Genomic DNA, 26,539 nt, shown 5'->3' on the forward strand with positions numbered 1-26,539 from the left:
AGTTTCAGCAGGATTTCATTGATTACCACAGTAAACAGTGCCTCAAGCAAGGGTGCTTCTGAGGACTCTTGAGACATCTGGACACTATAGGCTGGCCTAATAGTCTCAGGAATTCAGCATTCTGTCAGTGGGCCTTAACTTGGAATATATGTTCCTCAATGTAACAGAATTAGACTCACTTATAATTTCCCTATCCATGGATTTTCTGTCCCTTTTATTTGAACCTATAATCTGCACTATACTCATTAAATATATGTCCCAGAGCCTTAAGTCTTTGGTCGGTTCATACACTGGTTGAGCCCTGAATCTCAGCAGAGTTGCACCACCTACTCTCCAGTTCATCAAACTTGCCCAGACCAACTAACAAAATGATAACGGACAAAGCTCATCCCCCAAAATGGAGTATCTACAACTGCAAGCAAGACAATTTCATCCGTCTGCTGCATGGGATTGAAGCCCCCTCTCAATCAGAAACAGAGTGGGCATCACCATCCTAAAATCCTCAAGGTTGAGGAATGAACAAACATAAGTTGGGAATGCAACTATGGACTATGACAGCTGGAAACACACAAATATACGTATTATGGGTATCCTGGAAGAGGGGCAGAATGACTATTTGAGGAAATATGACCAAAAATTTCTCAACCTTTAGGAAATAAATATATATTTATATCTAAGAAAGACAATATACTCAGAACATAATAAATCCAAATAGACCTACTCCAAGACACATACTATTCAGAATGCCAACTCTCATAGATAAAAAGAGAATTCTCAAAGCAGCAAGAGAAAAACAATTCACTACATACAATGGACACTCAATAAGGCTAAGTGCCAATTTCTCCTCATAAACCTTGGAGGTGAAAAGGCGGTATGATATATTTAAGATACTAAAAGGAAAACATGCCAGCCAAGATTTTTTTATCCAGAAAAACCGTCCTTTAAAAATTATGGTAAGTATAAAATTTTCGCAGATAAACACAAATGGAGAGAGTTTATCATCAAGAGTTCAGCCTTAGAAGGAATACTAAAAGGAGTCCTGCGGCCTGAAAGGAAAAAACAGAAGCAGAGGTTTGGAGAAGAGTGTAAAAATGAAGAAGAGTAAGAGTAAGTAAAAGGGTAAAAAGACAGACAATAGTAAGATATAATGTAGGAGAGCCAAAGTATAAAATGGTTGAAGGAATTAAATTACAGTAATAACACTGAATGTTAATGGATTGGCTCCCCAATCAAAAGATGCAGACTGGCAAAATGAATTTAAAAAATATGAGCCATCCATATGCTGTCTACAAAGATTCACCTTAGATATAAAAACACAATCAGGTTGAAAGCAAAAGATTGGAAAAAGATTCCATACAAACAGTAACCAAAAAAAAAAAAAAGAGCTGGAGTAGCTACACTAGTATTGGACAATATAGATTTTAGATGCAAAAGTATTGTAAGAGATGAAGAAGGACATTATATATTAATGAAAGGGGCAATTTACCAAGGAGAAATAACAATAAATATTTATGCACCTAACCAGGGTTCCTCAAAAAACATGAGGCCAACACAGGCAAAACTGATGGGAGAAAAATACGTCTCTATAATAATAGTTGGATACTTCAATATCCCACTCTCATCAATATTTAGAACATCTGGACAGAGGATTAAAAAGGAAATAGAGCATTAGAATAATATAATTGAGCTAGACCTAACAGACATATAGTGAACATTGCATCCCCAATGAACTAGAACAAATGTATGTCACTATTTCAAGGTAATAAGAATGTGGAGAAGCATGGGAAAAATACAATTAATGTAACCTATTGTTTATAGTCTATAGTAATACTGTAATATTCTTGCATTAATGTCAAAGATGTGCTGTGTTAATAATAGGGGTTATAGAAAAAACATACCAAATGTATGCCATAGAACATAGTTGGTGGTAAGAATCAGATGCTGAAATATACCAGACAATGGCAAAAGTCAAAGCGAACCCCACCCCCAACTCCATCTGATTTCTCCCATCTGTTAGTGGTTTCTTTCACTGTTTTTCCAGCCTAATGCATTTACTTATGCTCTTCAGAGGATTTATAACTGGGGAGAAGGCTCCTGCAAGATCGGACTCTTAATCCAGTTCTAATCCTCAAATATGGGGAAGTTAATTAACACTTCAAATGTGGTATACATGATTTCAACCGAGAAGTCTAACTCAGACAAACAAGGTGGTTTAAGTGGGACTCCATGTCCAGATGAATTAGAAAAAATACACTATTACTTCCCTAGTGATACCCCCGAGTGGGTTTTGTCAAAAGCTGACAACCAGGTAGTCATTCTGTAGAAACAAGTATATATTCATAAATATTTGGCCATTTGGCTCCCTTTTCAAAATAGAGTTTCAGAAATTCCTGGTTGACTCAGTCTATAATGGTAGGTGGAAGAAAAAAAGTCCTTATCATTTTGTATACTTGGCTCTTTTATAGAATAGTCACAACATTTTGTAATACTCAGAGCTTACACTTTTCAGATTTTTAATAATAGAAGCTACTTTCCAAATTGTGCATCGACTTTTAAAGGGTTTAATTGCATTTTTCATCTGTTACTGCAAATATTTCCTCATTTTTTAAGTTTTGTTCAACTTTAAAGACCATCGTGAGAAATAGTTTGAACTCTAAAGTTAAATTTAACATGTATGATTAACATAATACATTTTGAAAAAAAATTCCTGAGTGATAAAAACTCTTGCTGTCACCATTTCTCCATTTAAAAAAGTGCTAACCTATACAGTATGGTTCTGAGGAGGGTTTCACTACAAGTGAGACCCAAAAGACTGTCACATCTTGGGAATCAATTCTTGGTATATCATTTAGGATATCTAACAGTATGGTCTTCAGTAACAGAAACAATTTCTTAAATATATACTCTCTTATTTTGCTAATATTTCAACCCCAATTTTGGCTTTTATGAAGAAAAGCGTTTTGGCAGTTATAGTTTAAAGTGAATGCCATATATTAATAAACGATATCAAAAAGCAGATCGGGTCAATGAGACCACCCTGTATTTTCTTGTCCTTTTCCTCTCTTCGGAAGCCAAGGGAATAACCCTTTGAGTACTGTGCCCTATTAGTGACCAGGCATCTATGGAAACTGTGTCCCCTCAGTAGAGGTTGTTATTTTCATCTAAAGATGTGTGAATCCCAAAATGGGTGCTAAGAGGCTGTCAATAATTGTCTGCAGAGTTGGCCATTAACAATTCTCCTTTCCTTGTGTGTGCCACTTCCATCAAGATGAAGAGCTACTTCCCTTCCTCTTGAATCTGGGCAGGCCTTGTAATTTCCTTTGATTGACAGAATGAAATGGAAGTGACGCTGGGCATAGAATTTAAGAGGCCTGGCAGAATCTAATTTTGCTCTTTCAGAACCTACCAGCTATGTAAAGAAGTCCAGGCTATCCTGCTGGAGAAAAGGGCCACATGGAAGAGAAGTGAGATATCCCAGTCAATGCCAGCACCAAGGTCCCAGACTTATGAATAAGTTCATCCTAGATCCTCTGCTCCAGTTGAATTGTCCCAGCTGACCCCAAGTGAAAGAGAGATGAGCTGTTGATGCTGAGTCCTATCCAAATTCTTGATTCACAGAACTGGGAGCAATAAAATTGTGTTGGAGTGGTTTGTTATGCAGCAATAGACCACTGAAAAAGTTAAAGAATGATATAGTTCTTGTTCTATAGAAGCTTAATCTGATTTAGCAATTACATAACACACATAGCTGTAGCCATCTACTAAAAAATTAAGAATAGTAAGTGGTTTTGTTTTGCTTTTGTTATTTTGTAAGTGGATTGGGGTTTAGTCTCTCATTGACCTCATGTTTAAGGGTATATTTCTTGGCTTCCTGATATTATTCACAAGCTTTGGGAATTTCCAGGGTTAGAATATCACTCCTTGAGAATATGGTTCTGATATTTACTGAAATGGAAATGTCTCAAACGGGCATAACGTATTGAACTAATATCAGTTGTTATTCCTCAGAATAAATGATCACGTTTTCCTTGACACTCAGCTTTAGTATGGGCAGGAGGACATTAGTGTCATCATTTGAATAGGCTCAGATTTTAGCAGCAGTCACTGGTGAGGATGGGAAATGTGCCCTGGCCAGGCAACAGAACATCCCAGAGAGAACCAGGCATCAGACTTCACAAGAGTGACACTTAAAGCCAGACAAGTGGTGACATCCTGTTTCTATATGATTAATGCTTTCAGAACAGTTTTCCAGCCAATTAAGCAGAGATCAGCCCTCTGGCGATTCAGCTGTAACCAAACTGGAATTCTGTCTCACCCTATGCCAAAGAGATGTGGAATTCCAAGTGGGAGCCACTCATATGGCCTGGATCAATGGGGTAAAGTTTGTGAATAAGGCCACCAGGAGTTGGGTACATCCCATGAATGGTAAGGCAGTTCTTTTAGGCTGTGTGAAAGATTTGGAATACGACCCATTCCTTAATTGAGCTTCCTGTCCTGGTCAGGACTGGCTAGGCTATGTTAACAGTGAAAACCATAAATGACTCCTTTTCAGCAGAGCTGTTGTTGAGCCATCCAATTCAGAAAATCAGTGAGAGAAAAGAAAAAGGCCTAGGAAGGAAGAGACCAACGGTGCCCAAAACAAGGATAATGAAATTTGAAACTTTGCCTAGGAGAAGTATTGACATTTTTTGTTATTATTAATATATGATAGTAGTAAGTTACCATATATTTTTATACAATTAAGGTAGGATAATTGCAAAAGAAAGATTTGACAAAAATCTTTATCTTTTAAATCTCTTGTCAAGATCTTGAATTCTTTTAAGGAATAAACATTGGATAGGTGGAATGAAATAAGAAGTTGGGGTGAGGAGGGTCAGAGCAAACTTAAAATCAGAATAAACTTTTTCTTTTGGAAATAGTTTCAAGTATCCTAATTTTTCTGAAGAGAAAGTGTAATTTGGTCTCCATGCATTTAAGGTTTCATTCATAGGTAAGTTTAACATTGTTTCATTTATTTATTCATCCTTTCATTTATGTTTTAAGCCAATTAATGGTAGTCATGGTAACAAATGGAAGCACTTATTTCTATTCATGTACAATAGCATGAACAACCACCTCATTTCTTCTTTGCAATCTGCCACAATTTATTCCCACATTGGACATTGTCTTTTTGTCACCACTAAGTGCTTTTTGTCCAAACCAATTTAGCTTATAGCTCTCCTAACTAGATTATACAATGTGTGCCCAAACTCTATATATTCTTTTTTTCTTTTTCCTTTGACTAGCTTAATAAGTGCTCAATGGTAGAGAATAATGAGACATTCTTTTTACAGAAATTGAAAGTGTGTTCATATCCTTTGCACTTAACTGAAGAGACTGTATTACCAGTGTCTCATTTTCTTATTTTCTCTTCCTTCCTCCATTGTACCGTCCTCTCTCCAAGCCACCACTGCGCCATAGCTCTTGACTTGGAATTTCCTAGGAGAATTTTCCTCTTGAAGCCTATTTTTTTCCTCTTACCTTAGTTTTAGTAAGGAGTTGAGTAAGGTTGAAATGTACAAGAATGTCTGTGCCTATATATATATATATATATATGTTCCCTTGTCTGACTGCTTGTTGTCTGCTAGCTGTGCCTGCTCATGGTCTCTGCTTGTTGTGTCCACTCATCTGCTTGTCTTCTTTAGGAGGCACTGGGAAACAAACTTGGAACCTCCCATGTGGGAGGCAGGTACCCAACTGCTTGAGCCACATCCACACCCCTGTGGCCAATATTTTTACTTTTAGAAATAGCAAACCATCTTCCTTTTCCAGCTGTTCCTCTTTTTTTATGTAGTTTTTTTTTTTAATATTTAAAGAAGATTTAGATTACATAAATGTTACATAAAAAATATAAGGGATTCCCATATGCCACACTCCCTTCCCTTACCACACTTCCCCACATTAACAACATCCTTCATTAGTGTGGTACATTTGTTACAATTGAAGAACTCATATTGAAGGATTGCTACTAACTATGGGCAATGGTTTACATTATGGTTTACATTTTGGATCATACACTTTTATAGGTTTTGACAAAATTTGAAGAGGCCTATATCCATTATTGCAAGATCATGCTGAATAATTCTAATGCCCTAAAAATGCCCAAAGTTCCATCTATCTATTCTTCCCTCCCCTTCTTCTCAGAACCTATGGTAATCACTAAGTTTCAATTTTTGAAGAATAAGAGTCATAGTTACTTGCAATAATATTGAGGGCTTGACATATTGGTCTATTTTCTTTTATTAGGCACTACCCATGTTTATGAGGGATTCTTGTCCCTCTAATTGAGAACACAGCAGGACTCCCCAGGATGCCAGTTAAATATTTTCTCATTTATTTTGTGGGTCTCCACCCATTAATATAGTACACTAGGACAAGATGAACACTTAGATATGTCATTGAAGCCTACCCCAGGTGCACCCTATCCTGTACACCACCCACACACTCAACACCCTACAACAGTAACCCTCCCCTGCCATATCTGCCAAAAGAACATTTCCAACATTATAGGTTTAATCACAGACCTGCAAATCCCGAGTTCATCTGCTCCTTCCCTTGAATCAACCCTCCCTCCAGTCCCATGGATAGTCCAACCCAACAACCCCACCCTACTACCCCTCACAGACCAGCATCAATGAACCCAATCACATCACTGTCCCACCACACCCATCCACTGCTGAACCACACCCTTCCACTAATCACAGATTTTGCCCTTATGGGCATTAGTTCACCACTCTCTACTCCCTTTCTGTCTCCTGTAAACCTATCTTCCAGACTCTAGCTCTGTAACTCTGCTCAATTTGCTTAATTCATATTAGTGAGGTCATGTAATATTTGTCCTTCAGTACCTAGCTTACTTCAGTCACACATAAGGTCTTCAAGACTCATCCATGTTATCCCATGTATTAACAATGCATTCCCTCTTTTTTTAAAAAAAAATTTTTTGAAGACATATAGATCACAAAAAATGTTACATTAAAAAATATGAGATTACCATATACCCCACCCCCCACCCCACACTCTTACCGCATCAACAACTTCTTTCATCATTGTGGCAACATTCATTGCATTTGGTGAATACATTTTGGAGCACTGCTGCACTGCATGGATTATAGTTTACATTGTAGTTTACACTCTCCCCCAGTACTTTCAGTGGGTTATGGCAGGATATATAATGTCCAGCATCTGTCCCTGCAACATCATTTAGGACAACTCCAATTCCCGAAAATGCCCCCACATCACATCTCTTCTTCCCTCTCCCTGCCCTCAGCAACTACCATGGCCACTTTCTCCACGTCAATGCTACAGGCATTCCCTCTTACAGCTGACTAATATTGCATTGTATGGATATACCACAGTTTGCTTATTCATTCATCTGTGGATGGACATTTGGGTTGCTCCCAACTTTTGGCAATAGTGAATAATGCCACTATGAACATTTGTGTGTATATATCTACTTGTGTTCCTGCTTTCAGTTCTTCTGGGTATATACCCAGCAGTGGATTGCTGGATCATATGGCAGTTCTATAGTTAGCTTCCTGAGGAAATGCCAGACTGATCTCCACAGCGGCTGCACCATTTTGCATTCCCACCAGCAGTGGATAAGGATTCCCATTCCTCCACATCCTCTTCAACACTTGTGTAGTCCTGTGTTTTTTAAATAGCTGTCAATCTAATGGGTGTAAGATGATATCTCACTGTGGTTTGACCTGCATTTCCCTAGTGATATTCAGCATCTTTTCCTGTGCTTTTTAGCCATTGTATTTCTTCTTGGGAGAAGTGTCTACTCAAATCACTCACCCATTTTTAAAATGGATTTTTGAGATGTTGGATTTCTTTATATATGCTGGATATTAGGCCCCTATTAGATTTACAGCTACCAAATATTTTCTCCCATTGAGTATAGGCTGCCTTTTCACTTTCTTGACAAACTCCTTTGAGGTGCAATAGTTTTTAATTTTGCGGAGGTCCCATTTAACTATTTTTTCTTTCAGTGCTCATGCTTTGGGTGTAAAGTTCATGAAATCATTTCCTAATACAAGATCTTGTAGATGCTTCCCTACATTTTCTTCCAAGATCTTTATGGTCTTGGTTATTATATTAAGATCTTTGATCCATCTTGAGTTAATTTTTGTATAAGGTGTGAGATGGTGTTCCTTTCTCAGTCTCTCAGATATGGATATCCAGTTCTCCAACCACTATTTGCTGAAGAGGCCATTCTCTCCCAGTTGAGTGGGTTTGGGGGCCTTGGCGAATATCAGTTGACTGTATATGTGAGGATATCAGAATGCTGACCTTTGCTCCATTGGTCAGTATGTCTATCCTTGTGCCAATACCATGTAGTTTTGACAAATGTAGTTTTGTAGCATGTTTTAAAGTCAGAGAGTGTGATTCCTAAAATTTCATTTTTCTTTTTCAATATATCTGTGACTACTTGGGTCCCTTGCCCTTCCAAATAAATTTCATAGCTAGCTTTTCCAATTCAGTAAAAAATGCTGTGGTAATTTTTTGTTGGGATTGTGTTAAATCTGTAAATCATTTTGGGTAGGACAGACATCTTAATGATGTTTAATCTTCCTTTCCATGAACAGGGAATATTCTACCATTTGTTTAGGTCTTCTTTGATTTCCATGAACAGTGTTGTGTAGTTCTCTGGGTACAAGTCATTTATATCTTTAGATAAATTTATTCCTAGGTATTTGGTACTTCTAGTTGTTATTGTAAGTGGGATTTTTTTTTCTTGATTTCCTCCTCAGATTGCTCATTATTGGTGTACAGAACTGCTATTGATTTTTGTACATTGATCTTATAACCTGCCACTTTATTGAACTCACTTATAAGTTCTGCAAGGTTTGTTGTAGATTTCTCCGGGCTTTCTATGTAGAGGATCACACCATTTGCAAAAAGGAAATTTTAACTTCTTTTCCAATTTGGCTGCCTTTTATATCTTTTTCTTGCCTAAGTGCTTGAGCGAGTACTTCTAACACAATGTTAAATAAAAGCAGTGACAGCGGGCATCCTTTCTCATTCTAGATGTTAGAGAGAAAGCTTTTAGCATTTCATCATTGAATATGATGTTTCCTGTGGGTTTTTCATATATACCCTTTATCAATTCGAAGAAGTTTCCTTCTATTCCTATCTCTTGAAGTGTTTTTATCAGGAAAAGATGCTGTATTTTGTTGAATGATCTTTCTGAATCTAAAGAGATGATCATGTGATTTTTTTTCTTTCAACCTGTTTATGTGGTGTATTATGTTGATCGATATTCTGATGTTGAACCATCCTTGCCTATCAGGGATGAAACCCACTTGGTCATGGTGTATAATTACTTTGATGTGTTGTTGTACATGATTAGCAAGCATTTTGTTGAGGATTTTAGCATCTAGGTTCATTAGAGAGATTAGTCTGTGGTTTTCCTTTCTTGTGGCATCTTTGTCTTTGGTATTAGGATGATGTTGGCATCATGGAATGAGTTAGGCAATGTTCCCTCCACTTATGATATTTATGAGTATCCTCTTATGATACTCTTTATTTCTGTGGGATCAGTGGTGATATCCCCCTCCTCATTTCTTATTTTATGTATTTGCATCTTCTCTCTTTTTTCTTTATTAGTCTAGCTAAGAGTTTCTCAATTTTATCAATCTTCTCAAAGAAACAGCTTTTGGTTTTGTTAATTTTTTTCTAGTGCTTTCTTTTTTTTTTTAAAGATTTTATTTATTTCCCATGCCCCATTTCCCCCATTCCTCCCATTGTCTGCTCTCTATATCTGTTCACTGTGTGTTCTTCTGTGTTTGCTTGTATTCTCATTTGGCGGCTCCAGGAACCAATCCTGGGACCTTCTGGAGTGGGACAGAGGTGACTACTCTCTTGTGCCACCTCAACTCCCTACTCTGCTACATCTTATTTTCTCTCCTCTGTGTCTCTTGTTGTGTCATCTTGCTCTGCCAGCTCTCAAGTGTCAGGGTGGCTTTCATGCACTGGGCAGCATTCCCATACAGGGGGGCACTCCTGTGCGGGGCAGCATTCCAGCATGGGCCGGCACTCTGTGTGGACCAGTTCACTGTGTAGGCCAGCTTGCTCTCACCAGGAGGCCCTGGGCATCAAACTCTGGACCTCCTATATGGTATACAGGAGCCCAATTGGTTAAGCCACATCCATTTTCCTCTTATTTTCAATTTCATTTAGCTCTACTCTTATCTTTGTTATTTCCTTTTTTCTACTTCCTTAGGGATTAGTTTGTTGTTCTTTTCCAAATTCCTCCAGGTGTGCAGTTACATCTCTGATTTCAGCACTATCTTTGTTTTTAATATAGGCATTTATGGCAATGGATTTTCCTCTCAGTACAGTTTTTGCTGCATCCCATAGGTTTTGATATGTTGTGTTGTCATTTTCATTCATTTCAAGGTAGTTACTCATTTTCTTTTGCAATTTTCTCCTTCACCCTCTGATTGTCTAAGAGTGTGTTGTTTATCATCCATGTCTTTGTGCGTAATCTGACTCTCTGCCCCTTATTGATTTCCAGCTTCATTCCATTGTGGTTAATTACTTTGTATAATTTCAATCTTTTTGAATTCATTAAGATTCATTCTCTGGCCTGGTATGTGGTCTATCTTGGAGAATGATCCATGTGCACTTGAGAAAAAAGTATATCTCGCTGTATTTGGGTGTAATGTTCTGTATATGTTTATTAGGTCTAGATCCACTAACATATTACTTAAGCTCTCTATTTCTTTACTGGCCCTCTGCCAAGTTGCTCTAATGGAGATAAAGGTGTATTAAAGTCCCCCACTATAATTTGTAGAGGCATCTATTTCTACACTTAGTTATTCCAAAGTTTGCCTCATGTATTTTGAGGCATACTGGTTAGATGCATAAATGTTTATGATTGTTCTTTCTTCTTGATAGATTACATTTCCTTAATATATAGTGTTCTTCTTTGTCTCTTACAATAGTTTTCCATTTAAAGTCTATTTTGTCCAATATTAGTATAGCTACTCCTGCCCTTTTTTGGTTATTGTTTCCCTGTAAAATTGTTTTCCAACCATTCACTTTGAACCTCCGTGCATCCCTAGGTCTAAGATGAATTTCTTGTAGACAGCATATAGATGGGTCATATTTCCTTACCCATTCTGTAAATCTGTGTCTCTAGATTGGAGAGTTTAATCCCTTAACATTCTATGTTATTACTGTTAAGGTATTACTTACATTAGCCATATTTTCTTTAGATTTATATATGTCATATGTTTTTATTTGTCTTTTTATCTTTTTATTATTCTTACCCATAATCTTCCTTCTGATATTCTCCTCCAACTCTCTCTCTTCTGTTTTTCCCTTTCAACGTGCAGAACGCCCTTTACTATTTCTTGAAGGGCAGGTTTTTTTGGTTGACGAATTCCCTTAATTTCTGTTTATCTGTGAATATTCTCTCAATTTTGAATACCAGCATTGCTGGATACAGAATTCTTGGCTGAGAGTTTTTTTTTTTTTTTTTTCCTTTAGCACCTTAACTATGCCTTCTTGCTTCCATGGTTTCAGATGAGAAATCAGCACTTAATATTATTGCATGTCCCTTGTATGTGATGGATCTCTTTTCTCTTGCTACTTTCATTATTCTCTGTCTTGCACATCAGACAATTTGATAAATATAAATTTTGGGGTAGGCCTGTTAGGTTTTATGCTGTTTGGGGTACACTGCACTTCCTGGACAAGTACAGCCATGTCCCTCAAAAGAGTTAGGAAATTTTCAGCCATTATTTCCTCAAAACTCCTGCCCCTTTCCCTTCTTGTCTCCCTCTGGGATGCCTAAATTTTTGATTGCTTGTGTGTTTCATGTTGTCTTTCAAATCCCTGTGTCCCTGCTGAATTTTTTCTATCTTTTTATCTATCTGTTCTACTATCTATTTGATTTCAGATGTACTGTTTTCAAGATCATTGATTCTTTCCTCTGCCTGTTCAAATCTGCTGTTATGTGTTTCCAGTGTATTTTTTCTTTTTTTTTTTTAAAGATTGATTTATTTATTTCTCTCTCCTTCCCCCCCGCCCCACCCCAGTTGTCTGTTCTCTGTGTCTATTTGCTGTGTCTTCTTCTCTGCTTCTGTTGTTGTCAGTGGCATGGGAATCTGTGTTTCTTTTTGTTGCATCAACTTGTTGAGTCAGCTCTGTGTGTGTGTGGTGCCATTCCTGGGCAGGCTGAACTTTCTTTCACACTGGGCTGCTCTCCTTACAGGGCACACTCCTTTTGTGTGGGGCTCCTCTACGTGGGGACACCCCTGCGTGGCAGGGCACTACTTGCGTGCATCAGCACTACACGTGGGCCAGCTCCACATGGGTCAAGGAGGCCCAGGGTTTGAACCGCGGGCCTCCCATGTGGTAGACGGATGCCCTAACCACTGGGCCAAGTCCGCTTCCCTATTTTTGATTTCTTGAGTTGTGCCATTTATCACCATCAGGTCTGTTATCTTTTTACATTGTTTACAATTTCTTCAGTATGTTCCCCAGTGTCTTCTTAAAATCCTTTATCTCTGCCTTCACTTCATTAAGTTGATTCATGTTTGCTTGAACATCCTTGATTAGTTCCGTAATTTGCATCTTGTCCTGTTTTTTAGTTTCTTCATTAGACTGAGTCATGTCTTCCTGTTTCTTAATATGGCTTGTAATATTTTGTTAGTTTCTAGGCATCTGTTTATCTTGATGGGCTTACTTATTGGTTAGCTTGTCTTTCTACTCTAGGGTTTTATTTTGTTGTTTCTTTGTGTGTGGTGAGGCTACTTTTTATACTTGCTTCCTCTTAGTCTATGTCCTTGCAGTTGTCTGTTTTCCCTTGAAAAAATATATTAGGACCAGAGAAAAGGGAAGAGATAAGGACAGAAAGAGAACAACTGTAATAATAATAATAATAATAAAAAAGTAGAAGAGGAACTGTATAAGAGTTAGGAACCTAAATAAGTAATTCAAATTTAAAAAATCATAAAAAATACAAAGGAATAAGAATAAAAAAAGGTGGAATATAAAAAATGAAACAAGAAATAGAGTGAAAAAAAAAATAGAATGAAAAGTCCAGACAGTTTAGTAGAGGATAAAATGGGGGAAAACAAGAGAGGAGAAAAAGAAAAAATGAAGACCTAACAAGAGGTGAAATAAAAGCAAGAGGAGTCAGAAGATAGAAAAATGAAGGACATAGAATAAAGTAGGTTGAAAAAATAAGTAAAAGAAAAAAAGAAATAAAGGGAAAAGACAACAAACAAGAAATAAAACATCAACAAAAAACCCCAGGAAAAACAGTCATCCTTTTTAGGGCCCTAGAGACCTTTTCAGGCTGCTGGTGCTCATTAATTAATCACTCTGCAGCCTGCCCTCGGCAGGTGATGTACACAGTCTTAGTGAATAAAGGAAAAAGAAAAACAGTGGGAAAAAAAAAACAAAAACCACAAGATCCAAAAAAACCTAAAACAAAACAGAACCTCAGTCTACACTTTCCCTATCATAAGGTGCTAGGTGTGTGCCTGCTAACTCTGTAGATCACCACCTTCTCTTAGGAGGTGCTGGGACTTAAACCATGTACCTTCTATATGCAAGGCAGTAATTCCTGCCTTGAGCTACACTGGCTGTATAGATTAAATAGGGTTCCAAATGCTTAACTGGGTTATCCTGCCTATATTTCCCTCAGGAGAGTTGGACTTCTAACAATTTTCAGGGACCAGGCTAGTTAGGCACCTATCTCCTCCTTGACCTAGTTTCTCTCTCCCCCAGGGTGGCTGGGTATGACAGCTTGCCTGATCAGATCCCCTTTCTCCTCTCCCCCAGGGCCACCTCAGAGCTGGCTGTTGCCCTCCCTGAGATTAAGAGAGAGCTCAGATGGCTAAACCCACTGAGAAGAAATCCCTCTTCTGCCAGGGAGTGCTCTGTCCCACTCAGCTGGCTGGAGAGAACCAGGGTTCCACGGAGGCTATTTGCTTTGAGGGTTGAGTTTATGTGCTAGCTGTTTCCAGCTACAGGGGTGAGCAAATCATGGTTTCTCACTTGGCCTCTCTGTCTCTTTGTCCTGCGCCCTTCTGGACAACGCTGGCAGCCTCCTGTTCTGTAGATCCCCAAAGGAGCATCCTTGGGTAGGTTTTTGCCCTAAGTTTTTTTTTTGTGAGAGAGCTGAGCAATGCCTACCTACGATGACAGTTTTTCCAGTTGTTGCTCTTTGATAATTCCATGTTTCACTCTTCCGTGAATGATGAAGACTGACCAACACCAATTCTACATCAGTCAGTTGCTTCTCAAATTTTCAAAGGTATCACCTCTCCCATATTGCTCCTTATGCATAGGGATGATTCCTCTCTTAGTTTCTGGAGTTATGTGGCATCCCTCAATTGAAGTGTACACACTAGTTCCAGGTGTATAGCAGAGTTTCAGGCAACAATTTAAATTCTGTTTAAGCTGTTGTCAAGGATATTGTCCTGAGTGGCTCTCAGAAAGGTTGCTGTGTTATTAGACAACAGGTCTTCAGAAATACCAGGAGGATAATACGGTTCTCCATTTTCCCTTCCATTTTTTTGTTTTCTGGTACTTACACTCTTGCCTGTGTTTCCCTCCTTATGAATTAGTAAGGAAATCAAACAGGGTATCTTATCCAGAAATAAACAGGATTTCTTATGCAATTTTTATATCACATGCATTTTGCTTTAGGACCTGAAATTAAATATACTGAATCGAGATATAATTAAAGTCTTGTCTATACTTACATTAGAATCATCTAATAAGTCCTATTACAAATGTAAATTTCAGGGCCCTGTTCCAAATCTACTGAATCAAAAGTTTGTCACAAGGTGCCAGGAAAAAAAAATATACACAAATACTATGTATTCTATAGTTCTCCCAGATGATTCTTAAGAAATATTAAACTTCATAATCACTAATTACATCAAATTATTCATTCAGCTTTGAAGCTAAATATTCACCATTCTCTTTTTAGCTAAACAGGAAAATCAAAACGAAGTGGAGAGTTGAGGAAGTTGATAATTAACTTTGCAAGAAATGTGGAGAAAATGAAAGGTTTTAAACTTGCCACGTGATGTTTAGTTTGAATTCTCCACAGAAAGATCTCAGTTCTGAGTGTCACCTTTTATTTATGAAAATGAGTCAAATATCATAGTTTAAAAGACTAAGATCACAGTGGCAAAACAGAAATTAGAATTCATAAGCTGAGAAATTCTGGTGCTGGTCTACGGTAGAGCAATAATTTATTTGTCTCTAATTTCAACAAAATTGAACCATTTAGCCATTCATTAGCTTTTGTGACCACCACCACAACTAACTTCTGGAAGTGTTCTTAAGTGTGGCTGGGAGGAAAGAATGATGAGCAGTACTAATTATACTTGAATTAACACTGGAATATTTCTCCTCCTTTAAACTAAGTAGATCTAAAATTCCTTAATAATAACAATAATAGTTACCATTAGTATCTAAGATAAATCATCTAGGGAATACCAACATGTGGAAACAAAACAAATGCAAAGTTCTAGGCCTTTCAGATATTCAGATGACTGCCACTTTCACTTAACATACACCTCCATGTAGGTTACAAATTTAAAGACAAGCTAGAGTGAGGTTATAAAATTGCCGTATATATTTAACAAAGCTATGCATTAAACATTCACAATACAAGGCAATACATTTTGTTATTCACAACATAATGAAAGGGTTTATTGGGAAAAAAGTCATGGTGCATTGGAGATAGTATAATCTGGTAATGGAAATGAGAAAAGTTGAATGAACAATGTTTGCTTTTTAAAATAACATCAATGTAGATAACAGTGAAAAGGTAAATTTGAGACTTTTCCCCAGAGTGAAGCTGTATTAGTTTCCTTTTGCCGCTTTAATAAATTATACAAATTTAGGGGCTTTAAAAAACACAAATTTAATATCTTAACCATTTTGGAGGTCCAAAATCTGAAAATGAGTTGGCGGTACTGCATTCCTACCAGAGGCTCTAAGGGAAGCCCATTTCCTTGCCTTTTCAACTTCTAGAGGCTGAGCACATTCCTTGGCTTGTGCATCCCTGACCTCTGCTTCTTTCCATCTCCTTCTCTGACCCTGAGCCTCCGCTTCTGTCTTAAAAGGACCCTTGTGATTACACTGGACCCACCCAGTTAATCCAGGATAATCTCCTCACCTAAAATCTCTAATTTTCATATCTGCAAAGTTTCTTCAGCCATGTAAGGTAACATATTCACAGATTTTGGGGATTAGGATGCGGACATCTCTGGGAGGTTGTTATTCTGATTACCACAGAAGCCCAGACTAAAACCACACCAAGAACTTCCCTACTGGGCATACACTGCATCATAATGCAATTGGAATTTATTGTTTCTAAGCCCTTCAATTTATTTCTTAGAATTATAAGATCCCAGAGGATCTACTTACTACGGTCTGCACTTTTGAATGTCTGCTGCAGAGAAAATGTTCTCATTATGTGGCTACTATAACTTGGTATAAAAAGCAACATGGAAACCACATCTTTTACCCAAAGGATGCATAACATGGAACTAATTATTTATATCTATAAGAAAAATACACAGAGTAAAATGTTGCTCTCATACTTCTATGTGAATGATGTTGCAGTCTGTCATTTTTCAATTCAAGCTGGTCTGTTAGACGCTATCAGTCAGTTGTGTGATCTAAGATTCACAGTGAACAGAGCAAAAGTAATGTTATTTCCTCTAATAACAAAACCAAATCAATAAAATAAATTATATTATGGCTACAATGTGTCAAAGTTTAAGGCTATAAAATTGTTACACAGCAATTAATACAACAAGACCTTTATTACTATGTTCTTTGCTCCACTGAAAAAATGAAGATTATAAATAGCTTTAACTCCACCTGTAAATAAAAAAGTTTAAAAGATCACAATTAATAGGAAAAAAATCATTTGATTTGTCCTTTTCGTATTCATGGATTTGGAAAAAAAACAATCATATATTAACTACTGATGGGTGAATATTGAGAACTATGACTTAGCAAATGTTTTGTTATATGCACTTTAGTTACATTAATCCATTCAATCAGAACTTTTTTCAGTAAGTATTTATTGAGCCTCTTGTAGCGGGGGGCGGGGAAGAGAAGACACAACCTAAGTCAAAAAAAGGCAAGGCCCCTTTCTACCGGAGGCTACCTTCCAGAGACCCAATACAAGAGTGCTCTAGTACTATAAATACTTCACTATATTTTCATGGTAAACACTGTCTGCAACGTAATAGTACATAAGGACAAGGTGTATCTCAAGCCTAGAATTCTTCAACCTTGGTTATACCTCTGCCCAAGGGCCTTAAGGCAGCTCTGCTCATTAGCTGTGGTTTCTTACACAAAGTTGCTTAAATTCTCTAACTCCATTTCCTCCTCTGTAAAGGAATCAGTAATAGTTGGATTGTTGTGTAGATTGTTCTGCCCAGTCATCAGCAATTATTAAGTATTATTGTTTTCGCTCATTGGTTCTGAAAAGTGCCTGCTCATTAGAATCACCTGGAGATCTTAAAAAACTCCCCAAGCTCAGGCCACACATCAGAACAATTAAATCCCAATTTGTGCGGATGCGACGCCGGCATCAGCACTTTTTGAGCTCCTCAGATGGCTACAATGTGCAGGCAGGGCTTGGGAACAAACCGTCGCCGACTGGCTTATTGACGTTTCATAATAACACTTGTCTGTTCATTTGTTTGCCAAAGGTGGGATCCAAGAAACCTGCAGCTTAATGAAAGTCAGATAATGGGGTGTGCACAGTTCACCCTCCATCCCACCGCCGATTCCATCCTGTGACTTGAATCCAAATCTCTTTATCTCTTTCAAATATCTTAAACCGGGGGTGGGGTGGGGGTGGTTAGGAGCGATATAGGAGGGAGTCTACCTCTGCGGCCTCTGCAGCGCTAAGTTTATGAAACCCTTAGATACGTAGGGAATGCTGATACCTCCTCCTGCGGCGACCGCTGGCCTGCCTTGGGAGACGAGAAGAGCCGGGAAAGTTCTCCTCCCGGGGGCGCTGGGCCTGGGGCGCCGAGGCGGGCGCCGCGCCGCGAGGGAACCTCGGGAACCTGAGCTGCGGCCGCTGCGGCCGGGATCGTCCTACGGAAGCGCCGCCAGCTGGGCACGGACGGGCGCTTTTAGCCTGCCCGCTCTGCACCCTCCCCCTCGCTCCCTCCTCACCCAAGACCCCGGCTGAGGGCGGGAGCAGCTGCCGGGAGCTCTGAGCCGGTGCGAGCAGGCCCGCGCGCCGCCGGCCGCCATGGAGTCCGGGCTACCCGGAAGTTCCGGGCCCGTGGAGCCGGGGCCTAGTCTGCTCGGTCCGCGCGGCTCCGGCCAGGCGGCTCCGGCCCCGGCCTCGGCCTCGTCACCGAGCCGGGCCGCCGAGGCTGATCCCGGACGCGGCTTGGTGGCCGTAGCGGCCGTTTTGCCGGCGGGGGGGTGCGGGGAGAGGATGGGGGTCCCCACGCCGAAGCAGTTCTATCCCATCCTGGAGAGGCCGCTCATCAGCTACACCCTGCAGGCTCTGGAGAGGTAACGCGGCGCCCGGCGCCCCCCCCACGACCCCCGGGGCCCCCCACGACCCCCGGGGCCCAGTCTCCCGCCGCCAGCCCTGCCCGCGTCGGCCAGCACGGCACAAGTGCCTTTGTGGCTCCTCTCGCGCTGACGCCTTAATCTTCCTGGATGGCTGGGGCGGGCTCCACCCGGTGCATTTATGCAAATTTGAGCCCCATTCCCGCCAGATTTCAAAGTTGGGCAGCGCTGGTTCTTCAAAAGATGAGCATGGAAACTGGAGGTGACCTACAGACCCCTTTACGTGCCCAAATCCACAAAGTCGTGGGGGCATCCGGAAGTGGAGCTGAATTAATGAGTGTATGGCTCAGGCCTAAGGGATATTTAAGTTCAGACTGTGGCCCCTCCAGGGCCTTATGGTGCTCTTCTGGGAATCGCTCTCTCTTGAGTTATGAGTTGTACATCATGTTTTATCGGAGTTGGATCATTCATTTCATCCATTCATCTACAAACGCATACTGAACACTTCATATGAGACAGTCTGTGCTAAATATGAGGTTGAGCAATGATGAGAATTTAATGAGAATTTAATTCAAACTCTTCCAGAATGGAAACAGATATAAACGTTCTCGGATTCTGAAATTGAGGTCTGTACGCCCCGTGTCTTGAAAGAAAAGGGACTGCTTAGCTGGGAAGTGAAGGAGAGGGGTGTGAATGGAGTAAGGAGGACTAAGGGGGCAGTAGTGAGAGGCTAAGGAGGTGTAAAGGACGGGTTATGTTATTTTATTTTTGATTTTAGGACCGATTAATTTGATAGTGGGATTATAGAGGTGCACACAGGTGTTGCTAAGGTGTTAAAACTTCGTTTTGAAGCCAGTGAGGAACTGTGATAGGATGTCAAACTTTGGATTGAAATGAACGGCTTGCATTTCAAAATAGATGACATCCTTTAACATAGCTTTTGCCTGAGATTTTATAAATACCTCACTAGTGAGGGCGTAGTCCAAGGACAGTAGCATGTTATCTAGAAAGCAGAACCCCCTCATACCCTTGCAAGTACCTCAGAAAAAGAAGGACTCAAGTTGCTTATATGGGTGTATTACTTCTAGTTATTAACTTTTGGAAAATGGAAATTAAACAGCCATAATCTCCCTTGATTCTTGTCATCTGGTCATTAGTTACATCTGAAACTCATACAAACATTGTAAAAGTTCCAGTTGCTCCTTCTCTCACTTCTCTTTCCTTCTATTTCTCTGGATAGTGGGGGAACCTGAAATCTTAATGTGAAACATGGACCTACAGTATTCCCATGTTGTAGACATAGTGACAACATAGCTCACATATGTAGGTAATTCTATGGGACACAATGGCATTTGCCTTCTACTGAGTGATTAGTTGTAGGGGATTGTAGTCATTTTCATGTTTAATCTCTCACCATGAAAAGCCTCTGTTAATTTGCATTTTTGCATCTTCTTAACTTCTGAGGCAGCCTGAGATAGTTGGATATTTTTAAAAATCCCACTTTTAAAGTAAGAGCGCTCTGAAAAGAACTTGTTTATAGAAAATAAGACAAAGGAATACTTGTTTTCCATTTTCATTTAATTGGTAACAGCGATCATAAAATCCTAACTAATAACAATAGTAATCAAAACCTTCATTCTGAAATATGCCATAGCTTATTATCTTCACTACAACAATGCCTGAGGAACTTTAGGGATTGTGATTATATTTCAGATACGTCCTAGGAAATCTTTGGAAACCCTGAATTATTGGTATGCATATGGATAGCATATGGATACTTCTTGGTTTTTGCCAAATGATGAAAGCTCTTTGCCCTTTCTTTTAGTAAAGTATGGATTCCATAGGCTGCTGATAGTTTTCCTAGAACATTGGGCCAAAAGCCTAAGTCATTTCATCCTAAATTGTGTAAGTTAAAACAAGGAAAGGAAGTAGAAGTATAAAATTTTTGTAAAATTCTTAGTTTTTGCTCTCTGTGCTAGAGGATGACAACTCTTTAGGCCCAGTAGGAGCTGTCAGAATGTCCAGAATTTGAGTTCAACAAAGCTCATTTTCTTAGTTCCTGATAAGATCTGGGATTTTCCTTGCTCAGGTTTTTGCCATCTCATGGAGGGCTGTGAAGTCAGTGCAGGGAATCTTTGATTTTTAATCATCAACTTGATTAGGAAACTAAAGAATCTTGTTGAAAAAATAACACTTCTGGGTTGATTTTTGTCTTCTGGAATTTTGAAAGATACAATCTATTTCCTTATAAAATGAACAAATTAATTAGGACCTAGGAAAGAGGAGGGGGTTATCCCTCAAATTTAGCTCCAAATTCCTAAATCAGGATTGGGAAATATAAAGAAACTTGATCAGTATTGCTTCCAGGTATGTGTTGCCATTTAAACACATATTTCCATTCATTTACACAGTCAAGGACTGAAACTGTAGAGTCATTTTAAAGGAAAAATGAAGGAGAGAGGAGGGTAGCACATGAGAGAGACCAACAGAATTGTGGAAGATAGGAAGGAGCTAGAGTGGTAATTGGTTTTGTAGACCTGAAAGAACTAGGAAAAAAAAAAAAAAGAGCTTTAACTAGAAAAGATGAGAAGAAGCAAGTTGATTAAAGTCATAGAACCTTGAAAGAGTTCAGGGATTAGAGGTACAGCATACCTCTGAAGGTGGGAATAGATGGAGGAGCTGAAAAGACAGAAGATTTCAAAAGTAAGTTAGATCTCAGATCCCTGGTAGATCACTGGAGGGTTATTCACTGGCTTGGAGCCAGCACAGTTAATGACCAGAGTGAGGTACTCTGTGCAACAGGGGCATTATAGGAAAGAGTACATTTTAGAGTGGTGAGATCCTTAATTCCTAAGGTAGATGACTCAAGGAAATTTTTTCCTCTCCAAACAACATGCTACATATTAAAGTAGTTATTCTATTATCAAGAAATTGATGGAAATGTTGAAGGAAAACCCATTCCAGGAATTCACTGGGACTTTAGCTTGTCTTTTATTGTTAGTTTTTTATTTTATTTTATTTTATTTTTTAATTTATTGGTGAAATTGGAAAATTACAAAAATTTTCTCATTTAGCCAAGATCTGCTTGTGCTTTATAGACATTTCCTAGGAAGATAATTATCTGAATAAATGAGATTCAAATATATCTGCACTCTCACAAATCTGAGACATGGTGGCTAAAGGCTCTCTCTAGAGAAATGAAGATGCAACAGTCTTAGTCTATCAACATTACGTTGTATTTGGGTATATTCGTGTGTATGTTATAATTATCTGTTGTGTATATTTGTATAGATGTATATGTATATATGTATCAGTATATCTTATTTTTAAGATTATGTAACTAGTAGTTAAGATTTGTGCATTGTGGATATAACTGAAAGAATCAGATATAAAAACTAATTTCTAGGCTGTACTGAGAAAAAGGTTCTTTCAGAAGCTAATTAAAAATGATGTTCTAGGATTTTGAATATTTCATTTTGGCCTTTAGAGGAAATAAAAATGTAAGTTATTGAACTACAGGTTAGAACTTGAAGAGAACTTTATTTTTCATGTTTTACTGCATAGTAAATTGAGATCAGGGGTATTAGTCTATTATTACATAACTATAATTATGACTCGAGTTTCTAAAAGGAAGTGTTGTTCCAAGAGCAGAAATCATGTGATAACAGTATTATTGACAGGGGCATAAAATTTGACAGTTCAGTTGTAAAACCAATTCATAATTAAGCAACCCTGGTGTCTAAATTTTACTCTAAAAAAAAAACAACGTATTCTCTGGGTCTGAAATAGAAAGTAAAACTTTGTGCCAATAAGCTACTTTATGGTTTTAAAATACCTAAGAAATGAACATGTCATCGAGGAGGGTTGTTAACCTGGAAAATCTGAAAAAGAGACTAAAGTGACAAAAACAGCAAAAGAAAGTGAAAGAGACAACTTTGACCGTGGTTATTCAAGCTGATGGTGGTGGTAGGGGAAGAGTGTTCTTCTGGATATAGATTTGAACAAGGTCTGTCTGGGCCTTCCTCATAGCTAATCAGGTTTCTTCAAGTCCTCTTAGGTGAAGGTACTTAAGATAACTCATTCCATGATATGGTTTCATGCAAAACCTTCTTATGATTTGGCTTCCATGTAAATCTTCTACAGGAAGGAATGTATGTTCCACTGACATAAGCATTCCAATACTTGTGATAGAGTATATTTTTACATATCAAAATGATGGCATTCTAATTGATATTTCAGGCCCTGTTTAATTAGGTGAGTGTGAATTAGTCTCTTGAATCTAACTCCAGATGAATTAAAAAAAATCAGTTTTGTAGATTTGTATGTGCTTATATTATGGGCACTCAGACCCTGTAACTGACATAGGGCTGTTTTCTTGGCTTCTTGCCAAGGAAATAAATGTAGGCCCATCTGAAAAAAATCTTTACATAGAACTCCATGCTGTGTGTTTCTATATATTAATTTATGGTTATTTAATTTTCGTACATTGTTTTCCTCTTTGTCTTCAATTGCCATGTTTTTGTCTAATTAAAAAAAGTTGTTCCGCCATACTCTATTTCTGAAAACCATTGCAAATTCTTTTTTAACTGGATGGCCTAGAAATAAATATATAAATATCAGTCCAGATGAGAAATGTTGATTACATGAAGTAAGTTAATGATAGTGGGAATGGTGTAGGGAAGACACAGAAATATTTAAAAGGTAGAATTGAAAGGCCTTAGTGATTAATTGGCTATGGGGATTCAGAAAGAGAAAGTGTTTAGGATGTTTTGCATTGAGTGATAGGTCAGTAGATAAATTTGACATAAAAATAGTTTAGTCTTAAGGTTTTAATTAATAAAAAGGTCATGTTCTAGTCAAGGGAAGGAGAAGGCCTACTATATTCCACAGTTCAGTGATCAGAAATTTGTATTCAGTTCCCTATAGTTCCCTTGGGACTCCTCTAAGAGAGAAAAGATCAGGAGGCTTAAAGGGCTGGGGCATGATGACTGGAAAACGTCATGGGCTTTTGTAAGGAGACTAGATAGTGGCAAGGAAATCAAGAGCCATCCCCTTCAGACCAACTCCATTGTTTTGCTAAAACATCAGGGTGGGTATGGAAAGATGCCAATCAAATCGTGGCCACGGTACTATTCAGAGGCCAAATTTCCATGACAACTGTCATGGAAGTGAGCAGCAGCTGCCACAGGCCCTTCAAGGCCAAACTTCTGTAGCCTGGATTAGGATACTTGAGAGGTATTAACAAGGCCTGCTTTTCCATCTGTCTTTTAAAACATTTGTTTAAATGTTCTATTTTCAACAAATCTTATTAAACTGTTTGAATAGAGTATTCCTGTTAGTATTTATACTATTCTGGAAAAAAATGTCTGAGATATATTTCCTCCTCAAAATATCTGTAGATGTGATGAAGCTTAGGGGTAGGTTTGTATTTGTCTATGGGATGTGCTAGGAAGGAAATACGCAAGAGAACTTGATAGAATCCTGTTGGGATGCAGGGGGTTAGGTGTGGACTTGCCTTCAGCTAAGGAGGTAGGTAGACCAGATGAATTTATTCAGCAAACATTTGTTCAGTGGGCACTGTGTGAGGTAGTTAAGGTCTTTTTCAGTTCATGATTCTACATTATTAAATTTTAATACTGTAAGTAGCTTTTAATTTGATGACTAGAGAAGAATGTGAATAAATCCTTTGAAATACAAACAGTACTTAGAAAGGCTTGCAAGAGTTGGGTTACTGACCAAATTAGGATACTTTCTGTTATCTCTTAAGAGTGGTCTAAAACAGTTTTGAAACATTTTTAAAAAATTGTAACCTCTAATTTAGACATATTTGAAAGAAAATTTCATGACAACAACTTATCTTTTTTTTTTTTAAGATTTATTTTATTTATTTCTCCCTACCCCCTTGTTGTTTATATTCACTGTTTGTTGTGTGCTGGCCTCCTGTTTTTTTTTTTTTTTTTAAGAAAGTACCAGAAACTGAACCTGGGACCTCCCATTGGGAGCAGGGCGCCTAGTCACCTGAGCTACCTCCTCTCCCTGTGCTGTTGCATTTCTCATTGTATTTCCTCGCTGTGTCTCTTGGTTGCATCATCTCACTGTGTCATCTTGTTGCATCAGCTTGCTAGGACAGCCCAGTTGCTTCAGCTTGCTGTCTTGCTTGTCTTCTTTAGGACGCACCAGGAATTGAACCAGACCTCCTGTGTTGTAGTCAGGAGCTCAGTGACCTGAGGCACATCTACTTCCCACAATCTATTCATACTTTGTGCTATGAATTCTAATTTTTGTATTCAGTTTATTTCTATTTCATTTACTCAAAACTCTTGGTATAAACTTACTAAACTAATTTAGTGACACATTAATGGGCCCCGAAATTTGAAGTTTGAGAAACACTAGTTTAAATCTTGGTTTTCATTTGTTTAAAATAGTTTAGGCCACAGGTATGTTTAATTGTAATTATTTTCATCTATCTAGACTGCTTTCTCATTTTTGACAGAACATAGAGAATTACTTTTTATAGTAAAGCTAGGATTTACCTTTGGGAATTCATTCATTCAGCAATTCATTTAACAAAAATTTGAATAGCTACTCTATGTCAAGTAATAGCCCATCATTTTTCTTCCTCATAATCTTCTGTATTTTAAGATTTAACCAAATGTATTTTTCATAAAAAAAAAGCAACATGATAACTTTAAAAGTTGCTTTTAAGTGATTTTTTTTTCCTGATGAAATATACTATTAACAGGGATAGATGAATACTTTAGAGTAAAAGTTAATCTCTTGTCTTATGGAAAAATTCCATCGCTGATTTAATTGAGCATATACTGTGGAAATAAATGTGGAACACTGAAATGAGAATAAGCAAAGTGTATTTATTCAGAGCTTGCTATGGCAAGGGAGTCAGCCACCATCACTTGCGTTTGGTAGAGACTCAAGGTGGGCAGAGGAGAAGGAAAGGTTTATAGTGAAAAATAAGGAAGACTTCTGGTATGCCCCTTTTGGAGGCTGTTGGCATGGAGAAATGAAGATGGCTAACTTGAAGGGAGAATCCTTTGTGATTGGTTGGGGGATCATATTTGGCTCTCTCTGGTCATAAGTTGCAGGGGTTAAAAACTGAGGGGAGCTGTCAGTTATTCATTAAGCCCTGGCTATTTTTGGCAAGTTGCTATAGGGATTGTGGTTTAGATTCCTGGACTGGTTGTTGTAGATAATGGGTTGGCTTTCTGGATGGATGGTTGCAGTAGATAGTGGGTCAGAGTTCTATTTTTATATGTGGCTGTCCATTGTCATTTTATTTTTTAATATTTTATATTTTATTTTATTCAGTTTCTCGGTACTTATAACTTCTCATTAAATACCTACTTTGAAGGGAGCGGCTATCGCTCAGTTGTTGAGTGCTGTTTTTCCACATACAGCTGGTTCAATCCCCAGCTCTGGTATCTCAAAAACAAAAGCAAACCTAATATGAGATTAAGTTAATATACTGTTGAAATATTTTTAATGGGAACAGTGACTTTCCTTAGAGAGTTAATTTGACTGTTAGTGAGATATTGCAGGCAAAATGCTCCACACAGTACATGATACCTAATATACATTCCATACATGTTAACTTTTGTTTCTGCTGCTATTACTGAAAGTTTATTATATACCAAATCCTGGAGTGTAGTTTTTACTTTCTGTGTTTTAGCAGTCTAATAGGGGAAATAGAAAATTAAACAGTGTGCAGTGTGATGCTTGATAAGACCAAGTATTATTGCTGGAGCTGATTTCCAGGTTCTTGGTCATGTGTTAAAGTCTTCAGAGAAGCACCACAGTTATAAGAAATATAGAAAAGAGTTTAGTAAGGAGAACGTACACACTTAAGACGTGAGTGCAGGTGTGCTCAAGGAAGAAGCGCATCCTTTCTCTAGGGTTTTCTGGTTTTATTGGTTTTCATAGGGGCTTAGGGCCTGCACTGATTGGTGCA

At 38.3% G+C, this 26,539-nt stretch overlaps 1 protein-coding gene and 1 long non-coding RNA gene across 12 annotated transcripts in view; one reads left to right on the plus strand and one right to left on the minus strand.

Moving 5' to 3' along the window:
- LOC139439024 (uncharacterized) overlaps positions 1-17,828 on the minus strand; it is a 52,723-nt gene extending 34,895 nt beyond the window's left edge. For both annotated transcript variants that reach the window (XR_011648805.1, XR_011648806.1), the window contains exon 1: positions 16,626-17,828. This is a non-coding gene — a long non-coding RNA (uncharacterized lncRNA). The remainder of the gene's footprint in view (positions 1-16,625) is intronic.
- A 235-nt stretch (positions 17,829-18,063) lies between these two features.
- The window catches only part of CRPPA (CDP-L-ribitol pyrophosphorylase A), a 393,039-nt gene continuing 384,563 nt past the window's right edge, over positions 18,064-26,539 (plus strand). For 9 of the 10 annotated variants that reach the window (XR_011648802.1, XR_009185802.2, XR_011648804.1 and 6 more), the window contains exon 1: positions 18,281-18,576. Coding sequence is in view for 6 of the 10 variants with exons in the window: in XM_058296921.2 (XP_058152904.1) it covers positions 18,305-18,576 (272 nt within the window). In the remaining 4 variants the exon portion in view is untranslated. Of the gene's footprint in view, positions 18,577-26,539 lie in introns of all 10 variants that reach the window. The other variant, XM_004467938.5, reaches the window with a different exon arrangement.

The sequence above is a fragment of the Dasypus novemcinctus genome, chromosome 5 (genome assembly GCF_030445035.2).
Source record: "Dasypus novemcinctus isolate mDasNov1 chromosome 5, mDasNov1.1.hap2, whole genome shotgun sequence".
NCBI lineage: Eukaryota > Metazoa > Chordata > Mammalia > Cingulata > Dasypodidae > Dasypus > Dasypus novemcinctus.